General features: G+C 26.9%; 1 protein-coding gene across 2 annotated transcripts in view; it reads right to left on the bottom strand.

Annotated features, from left to right (window-relative positions):
• Positions 1-2,776: 2,776 nt before the first annotated feature.
• Positions 2,777-11,450, bottom strand: part of LOC108690256 (DNA helicase MCM8-like) — a 19,324-nt gene continuing 10,650 nt past the window's right edge. The window contains exons 7-14 of one of the 2 annotated variants that reach the window (XM_018197449.1): positions 10,619-10,774; positions 10,323-10,542; positions 10,053-10,216; positions 9,654-9,866; positions 7,432-7,541; positions 3,421-3,637; positions 3,199-3,351; positions 2,777-3,078 (exon numbers count right to left, since the gene is read on the bottom strand). In XM_018197449.1, the coding sequence (XP_018052938.1) occupies positions 2,875-3,078; positions 3,199-3,351; positions 3,421-3,637; positions 7,432-7,541; positions 9,654-9,866; positions 10,053-10,216; positions 10,323-10,542; positions 10,619-10,774 (1,437 nt within the window). In that variant the 3' untranslated portion in view covers positions 2,777-2,874. The remainder of the gene's footprint in view (positions 3,079-3,198; positions 3,352-3,420; positions 3,638-7,431; positions 7,542-9,653; positions 9,867-10,052; positions 10,217-10,322; positions 10,543-10,618; positions 10,775-11,450) is intronic. The other variant, XR_001931874.1, reaches the window with a different exon arrangement.

Below are 11,450 nucleotides of genomic sequence, written 5' to 3'. Positions count from 1 at the left end.
TTATGTATTAACGAATCAGTTGGATACATTAGGTGTATTCGGCATTGTAATCTGAGATGCGAGCTAACAAATGGCGAATTTGATCACGTGATCTTCGAGCAATCCGAGTGTCGAAAATTAATTCCCAACGATACAGAGTTGTAAATTTCTAAGATTAGATTATAAAATGAAATTATTTATTTTTTTGAAATAAATAAAAAAATACCCTATTAATTGAAAATTTCTTTCGCTTTACTAGAAACTGATAATAGTCTTACATCTAAAAATAGATAATAGTTTTATATCTAAAAATAAATCGTTACACATGAATGTAGCAGACTCATATGCAAGATTTTAGTTTCCTCTCAATAAAAAATGTACTATTTGCGAAGAATTCGGAATAAGATATGGAACTCTGTTCAGTTGATAAACTAAAAATAACATGATATTAATGATTTTGTATTCCACAATGTAAATATAACAACACATGGTGCTAATAGCCCAAGGAACACACTAATACTCGTATTCATAGTCAGGCCTTATATTTAAGGCGTTCTTAAATTTATCTTTACGAAGTATTTCATTGGCTGCTGAGCATTTAAAGATAAATTAGCCTTAAGTACAAGGTCTGACTATGAATACGGGCATAAGGCTGCGTTCCACTTAACACTCGCAACGCTCACGAACATCGTTTGTCCTTATTTAACATTTGATTAACGACATTTGTTTAATATTTGATTAAAGATGAAATGATTTCACGAGCGTTCTGAGCGTTAAATGGAACGCAGCCTAAATCGAAATGTACTTCAATGTCAAAATGATGATTTTTGGATACAAAATTTGATTGTTTATTGACTTTAAACATTATTTTGATTTTTATGTGTTGCTTGAGAATTATATTGTTGACATTAACATTATATTACTTTTAGTTTGTGTCGATTGGATAGTTTCAATGCTGCCTGTATTCCGAACGGCTCCAAGAATAATGCAGTGGACCTGATGAGAATTACATATGCGATTTTTAAATAATTAATTTTTTCAATGTTTATATTATTTTTTCAAAGTTTATATTAATTTTGTATTAACATTGATATAATAACAGAATTTTCATTTTTTTATCAACATTTTATAAACATTTTCCATGAAATATTTATTTTATTAATTTTATATTTTATATCTTACGATTTGCGCACAATTATCCAATCCATGCGCACACTTATCCAAAATGCAAAAATTTTTTCGCTTTTGCTTTTTTATTTTTTGCTAAATATTTATCGATAAATAATTATCGAATGAAAAATTGTTCAATGTAAGAATGCATATCATCATTAAAAGAATGTTTACTTTGTATTTCTGTGTTTATATTGACTTCAACTTCAAAAATTATATCAATCACAGCAATGAATTCCCTTTAAGTGTGCACAATTCCCCCATTTTCCCCTATATTAGCACGCTGACATCGTTGTAAGGTCTGCTTTTTATTCCTGCATTATCTATCGGTGCACATGATGCAATAAGTTGAAATAAAATGTATATTTGTTCTTCATTTATTGTATTATGTACTACAGTTGTATCAGTTCAGAGAATGCAGAAATAAGAATAGACCTAATAAAGATGTAATTTTATGTATATCTATGTATGTATGTAAGTATATTATGTACATATGTAAATACGTATGTAATGTGTTAATACTAAGCTTAGTACTAAATCGCCTTAATTTACTCTCTATTGTTGAAAAATATGATATTAAAAACTATAGTTCTCGATCTTTGTCCTAATATTATTGTTAATATTCTCCTGTTCAAATGAAATACGTATGAGAAACAAATATTTAAGTCGACAGTTAAAAAATGGTATTAAAATTCGCTGGAGTTATTTTTTAAAAGAGTATGAATTACAAATAGTATGATATGATATCACTTAAATTATACAAGCAGTTAAATTAGTATTAGATTTGATATTTCAGCTTCAATGATGAATATTATAAAATTTTGGTACCGACGGATTTGCTGCATTCTCTCTGATCAGATTTGGTTTTATAAGATTTAGAAATCTGAGCTCTTAAGATATTAAGATTACCTTTTTACCTGAGATATGTAGATGATAATATTGGCAGTTCCTTTTAACTTTGATGACATATTAAAAACTTTTAATTCATTTCATAGCAGACTCGAATTTACAATGGAAAATGGAGGTGAGAGAATTAATTTTTTAGACTTTACTATAATTAAAAATAACAATATTTTAGAATTTAACTGGTATCACAAACTCTCGTTTTCAGGGCGATACCTTAATTATTTATCTTTTCAATTTCTCAGAAAAAGAGCACAGTGATAGAAATGATTGACAGAGATATTTTATTCTCAGATCCTAAATTTCATGGCAAAAATGTTACGACTTGTAATTCATATTTTTTCAATTCACTATCGACTTAAATATTTGTTTCTCAAACGTATTTAGTTTGAACAGGAGAATATTAACAATAGTGTTGGTGAAGACAAAAATTGAGAACCATGATTTTTAATATCATATTCTTCAACAAAAGAGAATAAATTTAAGACGATTGTGAATAAAGAAGATATCACAGAGATATTAGAATTAAGTCATCATTTCACGTTAATAAGATTACGCATCTCGTCCTGCGTTGATTCTTATTAGCCTCAAATTGATATTATTGTTGTTTTATACCATTATTTAGAATAAAAAATACTAGAATAAATAATATTTTCACATATTGATATATAATATTTTCACAATATAATTTATGTAATTATTATGTAACAGAAATTTATATAAATTTAGAAAAATAAACTTATATTTATTTTTGCATAATTAATATCACATATTTTACATATTAAATTTTTATATTACACTATATATAAGAATTATATTACATTATGAAGTATAATGAATAAATTTATACATATCTTTTCTAATTTTTAATAAAATACCCTCTTCATTTAATTTTGAAATTAAAACAGTTAAATTGTCCATTAAAATATTTTCAGATACTGCAAGTGCTTCCAATTCTTTTACTGAAAATATGTGTTCCTTATCTGCAGTTACCTTTTTTTCTAGTATCTTTATGAATGTTTTTAGCTGTAAGAAAGAATTATTATAAATAAAGAATATTAAATGTAGACATTTTAATTTTTCATATAAATGTAAATAATTTATTAAATAAAAACATGTACACACATGCACATATGCACAATTTACCTTTCTATTTGTTAATTTTCCATCAGAATGTAATTTTGGCATTACATCATGATCATCTTCTATTGTATCTATCATTGCATATCGCAATATATCTATTACGTCCAATGCATCCGATTCAATTGCTTCCATACGTAATTCCAGTTTTGCCCTAGCCTATAATAAAATGATATAAATTATCTCATTTGATATATTTTGATTTATGACACATATAAAGTATTAAACCTCAGTTAATCGAATCATAGCTTCTAATTGTCTATTGAATATTGGTATGCTACTAAATTGCTCTTTTTTCGCTCGAAGTTTTAAATAATAATTTTGTAATACTGTTGCGGCTTCAACGGATAATTTCGGTTTCACATATTCTCGGGCATAGGAAATGTAAGTTCGAAGAATAGACTGTGGTATAATTTCAGAGGCCAATGGCAACATCAGCTTTTTTCTGAAAATATTTATTTCACAGTTAAATTCACTTTTATTTAAAATAAAAAATAATTACAACAAAATTATTAAGGAATTGGGAGTAAAAATCCTGAACGATCAAGCTGGAAATTTAGCGCTGAAATAATTCTATGTGAATTTATACATAGAATATACATAGAACATATCCAGTTTCTCAAACTATGCGCCGAATTTATTTTCAGTCTTGAAATGCAATTCTAAAACCGTATTACATCTAGCGAACAAACACCGAATGTTCGTGTTTGTGTTTGTAAGCAGTTTATTCTTTTTCTAGATTATACTGAATACTAGCATTCGATCAGATTCAACGTTCGTTGCACATAACAATTAAACTTATGCAACTTTTATGTACAACAAATAATATCATAAAGTTTTGCATTCACTTTTTGTTTAGTTCACTGTTCGTTCGCTAAGTATACATATACATGACTTAATGGAATTAAAATAATAATATCACACATTAAATTGACGAGCAATTTAATTATATTAACGCTTATGAAATATCTTAGATTAAATCTAACCCTCGCCGTATATACGGGTATCATTTGTGTCTAGGCGATTTTTATAGTTCAGGGCTGCGTTCAGGAATTACGCCTAGATAACTATGTATGCATTTTTGTTATAATATACGTAATGTAATCTATAGCTTAAAAATTATCTGGGCATAATTCCTGAACGCAGTCCTGAATATTTTGAAAACAAGTGAGTACAAGCGCACCGTTCTGCTCCTAAAAAAATTTGTGACGTGAAGGAAGAAATGGCCCCCAACAATGGATATCATTTTCTCTGATATTCAAAATCGAGTGAGGACAAATGATCCCCGTATACACTCAACGCATATTTCATACAAATAAGAAAATGATTTTTTTCGTATTTCTTGACTATTTTTATAAGTAAAGCACATAACGAAAAAATTTTTATTCAATGTTATCTTAGAATAAAAATGTCAAATCAAAAATGTCAAGCTCTGCAAAAGAGATGACATTGTAAGAGAACGATTTCTTTGTTCTTTTACATCTATCATGCCATATGTATTAGGTGTGGGAAAAAGTTCGTGGCGTTTTTCCCGTTAGATGTAACGCCACGAACTTTTTCTCACACCTAATATTTTTTTATTTACGAAAGTGTATGAGATTACAGATTTTGAATAAAAATTTTGTAAAGTTATTAAATGTCAATTTTTCATAAGAACGCTTATTTTTATAAGTTTCGAAATTGTAAGATTTTATGTCCCGAGCTTAAGCCTTTAAATTAAAAAAATTTGTTAGCATATTTTTTTCTCTTAAAATATGAACTTTGAACTTTATTTTCTTTTTTTAATTATTAGATTTCATCGATTTGATTAAAAGTTACAAATTTTTTAATGTACCACTATCATATTCACATTTGTGTTTACATATACATTTGTTTGTAAAAATAAAATATTTAAACAAATAGATTTGTTATATATAAATCTTTCATTCAGAATAGTTAAGGAAGCTACATGAATTTTTAAAATATTTTTTGAACTTAATCCATTAAAAAAAATACGCCGGACATGAATGACTCCAGTATAATGGGTACTAAAAAAATGTATACACGGTGAAAATTAATATACTGCTCATAATCATTATAAAATTTGTAAATAATTTTATTGTGAAAAATATTCGTGAAAAATACTTCGGCCAGGCAAACCTGGATCGTTTTGCATTCTTTACAAGCATCCTAAGCCTTTAAACCATCGAAGCCTTATAATATTCTTCGTGATAACTTATACACAAGGCGTCTTGAATTTAATTGGCCAAACTTGAGAAGCATGTAAGGAATCGATAAACTAAAAAAAAATCCTTTAGAGAGATATTCGTTAATTTTTGTTTCATTTTAGAGAAAATTCCCAAAAAATGTAATTTTCGAAATATTATTTTTAAAGCGGAATATTATTGTTTTCGCGTACGATTTCAGCAATAATGCTTTAGAAACAGTATAAGATAGAGAGATAAGAGTAGAGCGCGCTGACTTCCAGACAGAAGAGTACTAGATCGGTGAGTCATTACATTGACCAAATCAGTCTTTAGTTGCAACATAAGCTGTTCATACAAGATGCAATGCATCTGCATTGCTACAAGAGGCCAACATTTTGAACAATATCTGCATTAAGCAAGTGCTCAATCAGCACACAATATTTAAAAAATAGTTTTTAAACATTTAATATTTTTACATTAAATATTGCTGATTGGGTCAATTGGGTGACAATGTGAATAAATAAGTGTGAATAAATAAGTAATAAGTACAAAAATGAAAATTATATTTCGTTTCTTTTCTTTTCTTTTTGGCAATTTTCTTTAAAACGTAGCAAAAATAAGCACATTTCTAAAGGATTTTTTTTTCTTTTTATTGATCCCTTACACACTCCCCAAGTTTGCCATTTAAATTCGGGATACTCTGTAATAGAATACTTTGTTTATACACCTTTTAAATACTTTCATATGTATGAGTTATTGCGAAGAATTACTGATGTCTCTTGGTGATCTAAAACCTTAGGACGCTCGCTTGGAATGCAAAAGATTCGGGTTCAATCCCCGATAACATTTTTCGTAATAAAATTATTTACAGATTTTAGGATGCTTATCAGCATCAAAATATTAAGATCAATCTAAAATATCTTATGATCATCAATATAATTAAATTGCTTGTCAATTTAATTTGTGATATTACTACTCTAGCTCTATTAGAATTGCATTTCAAGACTAAAAATTAATTCGATGCACAGTTTGAGAAATTGCATATATGTATAAATAGATATATAAATTCGCATAAAAGTATTTCAAAGATCCAACTTAACCGTTTAAGGCCTTTATTTCCAATTCGTTGAGTCACATTGCGATTTTATAAGACACAATAATAAGACTGTGTAGTCACCAGTAATACAGAATTATGTATCATAAAACCAGAAATAGCATGTTAAAGTTTTTCTGCATGTCATTTCTGAAAGAGTATTTGAACAAAATAATGAGATAAATGAAATAATCACTTAAAATACTTATAAAAATGTATTAGTAGCTATCTTTACCTCTCCCCTCTCTGATTTAAGTTAGTAAACAACCATAAGACACGTTAATATCCATTTCCACAATGTAAATTAATTTTAATTTCGGTTCCACTTACTCTTCATCTTTTTTTAGTTCTAAAAATGAGAAAAAAAATAAGTTGGACTGAGATTAAAATTAATCTACATTGGTGGAAATAGATGTAGGTACAAGAAAATAGGCTACGCATGCGCATTGAGTAAACGCTGATAAATGCACTTTACGTGTCCTTTACGGCTGTATATTGAGAGGAGGGGGGGGGAGAGGGGGAGAGGGTGTAAGGAGTTAGTTTTTCATTTTTATAAGTGTTTTAAAGTAATCTCGTTATTTTGTTTTACTCACATCCAGAGAAAAGATTGCTTCAATTTAAAAAAATTTCGATTAAATGAAAAAATTTCTTGGATTTAAACATTATTTTTTTAAATCAAATAAAATTTATTTGATTTAAAAAGATTGTTATTTGTTACATAGCGATATTCTTCATTTTTTAAATAGAACAATATGTAAATTTCTGCATTTCATTGATAAATTTAAATTTTATTTAATATGACAAAATTTATTAAAAATATTTTTTTCCATTTTGTTTTCCCATTTCTCCTAATAAACAAGTTAAATTATGATGAAAATTATTAATAACAAATTTGAAAATCATTGTTGTTAATAAAAAAATCTATTTTATTAAAAAGAAATGGAATATCACTTTTCTTACCTCAAAGCACATTCATTGTGGAAAAATAATTTCGTAATTTCTTCATTGGAATTTGTATGTGAATTGGTATGAACAGTCATGATATGTTTACATAATAGGTTATCAAAATGCTATTATATATAGAGAAAAAATAATTATAATAATTATTATATAAAGTCCCATTTTAAATCCAGCTAAATATCTTAAACATTGAGCTCGATAAATAAAAATGTTTTATATAATTTTATTTTAAAAATGGCAATGATCTTAGAAGAGAATTCTTTTGATAAAATTATTTCATTTTCTCGAAATATACAATGTATTTAAGAATATTTTTTGTGAAGTTTTAAGGATACAAAAAATTAACGAAGCAAGAGCGGTTTAAATATAAAAGCGCGTGGTCCGAAATGCCATTATTGAGTCGCACCATGGTCAATTAAAATTACAGGAGGATACTGATATGTATTGAATTTTTTATATCATGAATTATTTAAGAAAGATTGATATTTTTATGTTTTATTCTTAATATCTCTTATTTTATTGTTTATATTATTTTATAATTTATTTATTATACTCTTTTATCCTAATAACGACAATTTTTATTTAGCCTCTCACACGCTCTCATAACATCTTAATAAACACGTCGCAATAATTGCATCATCGTTAATATGCTTGTAATGTAAATTTCTATCCAAATATTTTAATGACAATGATTATTATAATAAATAATATTATTATAATAAATGATTATTATAAATAGTACATAGCAATCCGTACTTAATAATAGTTCAGTTATATTTTTTAAACTTTGTTTCGTGATCAATATACTTAACAGTTATATTTTTGAACGTATAACTTGTGATACATGACAAATTCCTTGTCGATTAATATTTTAAACTTAATGTTTGACTATGTGCAATATACAATTGGTTTTTTATATTCTTTTTATTATCAATGTAACGAACTATTATTATATATAAGCGGATTGCTGTGTTCTGTGAGTATTGAGATGGTCAATCAATCATCACTCTATGAAATTGAAGTGTCATAACATTGATTAATGTTGAGGATGGTCGCGCTTTACTACATGGTCGTAATTTGCATTTGGAAGGAAGAATATATGTATTTTACGATTCACTTAACAACGATACAATGTTTGAAGGCCGGTAATTAATTATATACGTACATGTTGAGGATGGCTCAAAGTCGAGCCGAAACGTCCAGAAATTATTAAATTTTATTTTTATCATTCAGTATTATTATAAATTTTTATCATTGAGTTTATTTGAACAAGAGTTAGTACCAGTGCTAACTGTATGCTGTAGATTCCTAATACCTCGTAAATCTATGTATCATATTTACGAAATAGTAGTCCATAGACTACTAGTTCGCACGAAGAAACAATGTGGGATTTTTAGAATTGAACTTAGACATCCAATTAAAAAATGTTATCGTTACACGAAAATTTATGTATATGTGTGCTTGAGATATTGGTGTAGTAGTATATGATATGTCAATAACATGTAAATCATCTGTATGTAAGTTCTATATACACTACGACTAATTGTCTTTAGAATCCCTTTAAAAGTTAAAAAAATCTTTTAATTTTTATAAAGTTAATTTTTTAATTTTTATAAAGTTCTTACTTTTTCAAATTTGATTTTATTGATTGTCGCTATCGTTAACTAGCGACAGCCACAGGCAGGACTATCCTGGAAAAAAGCGCAGCACTCGCCGCATTGCGGCTATCGCTAATTAATTGCAATAATTGTCGATAAAACGTTTAGAGAAACCCGCAACTGGAATAGTATTGACTTAGCGTTCTCAAAAGAATGATTAAATTTGTTTTAGTTTAATTTAATTACAAACTAGATTGACCAAAATTATTTATTTAATTTATTTAATTAAATAAAATAAATGTTATAAATTTAACTAAAATAGGTTTTTGTACCTTTTAAGTAGTAAATATAAATTTTAGTTAATTGGTTGTGCGTTCTTTGAAAAAAAAATCGTAAAAACTGTCTTAAAAACGATCTTCAGCAAAGAAACCTCTTAAAAATCAATTTTTTGACAAATTAATTTTACCATTATTTATTCCTTCTCAGATCATATAACATTTGTCTAAAACGTTTTTTTATCTTTAGCTCAATTTTCAAGATATTCTGCTAGATTGTTTGAAATAAGATGTTCTGCATAAAAATCATTCTATATATTGCACTAATATTTTATTTACGAATATTTACCTTATTTGGTTTATCTAATAATAAAAAAATTAAATCAAATCGTGAGAGAATAGGTTGACTTATATGCAAATTTTCATTTACTGTTTTGCTTTTATCATATTGGCCTCCGATAGGATTAGCCGCTGCCAGAATTGATATCCGTGCAGGAAGGGAACATATTACACCTGATTTTGCAACAGTAATGCTTTGTTGTTCCATTGATTCTAATAACGCCTGGAATAATATATGTAAAAATAATTTAGTCATTTATAAAGCTTTATACTGTATCAATATAATTAAAAAATGATTTATTGAAAATGTTAAAATTGTTAAACACTAATTTCTACATTAATAACATTCATTTATTGCACATATTTTAGTACGTTTGCTATATTGTAAACAATATCCATGTTATTTTACTTGATGCTGAGAGCACATTTTATCGAATTCATCAATGCAGCAACAACCTTGATCTGCTAAAACTAAAGCACCAGGTTCTAAAGCAAAATCATTTGATCCCGTTTCTTTTGTAAGAGTTACTGTTAATCCAGAGGATGTACTTGAATTGCCACAGATGTACACACCTTTTAACAATAATATTTATATATTTATATATTTATATATGTCCATATAAAATACTTATATACTATATAAAGAAGCTTAGAAAACTATTCGTTTTCTCACGTATACCTTTTGTAGATATTCGAGCACAAGCTTGTAACATCTGCGATTTGCCAAGACCAGGATCTCCAACTAACAGAATATGTATATCGTCTCGTAATTGTGTACATTTTGCATTACCTCCAAATAAACTCAATATCAATCCAGCTTTAACTATCTCATGGCCGTATATATTAGGACATAACGAATGTACTAATAATGCAAAAAGATTCGGTTTTTTATATATGTCCTATATATAACAAAAAACAAATTATGTTAGAATGTAAAATTAATAACTTTATCTTATATTTAACAGAAAAAAGTACCTGTATAGCTAAATAATTTTTTAAAGAAATTTCAGTGCTCATAGAACTTTTATTTTGATATCTATGCTTGTTATTGACAACCGTTATCGCTTTCATGTATAACGAAAATGGAGTTCCAACTTGTACTTTATTTGTACCATCATCGACTCCTAAAACCTAATTTAACATGTTATACAAATAATGTTTCTTCTTTCTCTTTGTTTGCGAATTAAATACAGAGTTGCCACAGAAAATAAATTTTAAAATTTCCTGACTTTTCCAAGTTTTCCAGATGAAAATGAAAAATTTTTCATGACCAATATCAAATATGTAAATTTTAATATTTAGAGTCATAGAAAAGCTAATCTATATTATTTAACCCTTACAATACAAGGTACAATTTGATGCCTCATCTGTCCAAACACGAGTCATTAGAATCCGTTCATTTTTTTCACCTATTCAGAATGATTCAAAAATCTCTAAAAATTTATCATTCTTTCAATTTTCTAGAATAAATATCGAAATTTCATTTAAAATAATAAAATATGATATAATTTATAATTATCGAAAGACAAAGAAACTTGCACGAACAGGATTGTTCGGTCACTAGTAATCCGATCTTGTACGATAAAGATTAAAAACAATGTAAAAGAAGCTTAATAGCATAATAAAATTTTGAGTCTAAATTCAACAAAAAATTAATTAGTATTGGAAAAAAGAAGTTATGACGAAAAATAGTAATTAAATAAAAATACTAAATAAAATATAAATTTTAATTATTTTATTAAAATCGTTTAAAGTGCTCGAGTTTTTAATGTATTGGATTATAAACGTCAGATATAATATTTAAAAA

The sequence above is a fragment of the Atta colombica genome, unplaced genomic scaffold (genome assembly GCF_001594045.1).
Source record: "Atta colombica isolate Treedump-2 unplaced genomic scaffold, Acol1.0 scaffold300, whole genome shotgun sequence".
Classification (NCBI taxonomy): Eukaryota; Metazoa; Arthropoda; class Insecta; order Hymenoptera; family Formicidae; genus Atta; species Atta colombica.
Note: the sequence above shows the minus strand (reverse complement) of the source record. Positions and strands in the feature narration are given on the sequence as shown.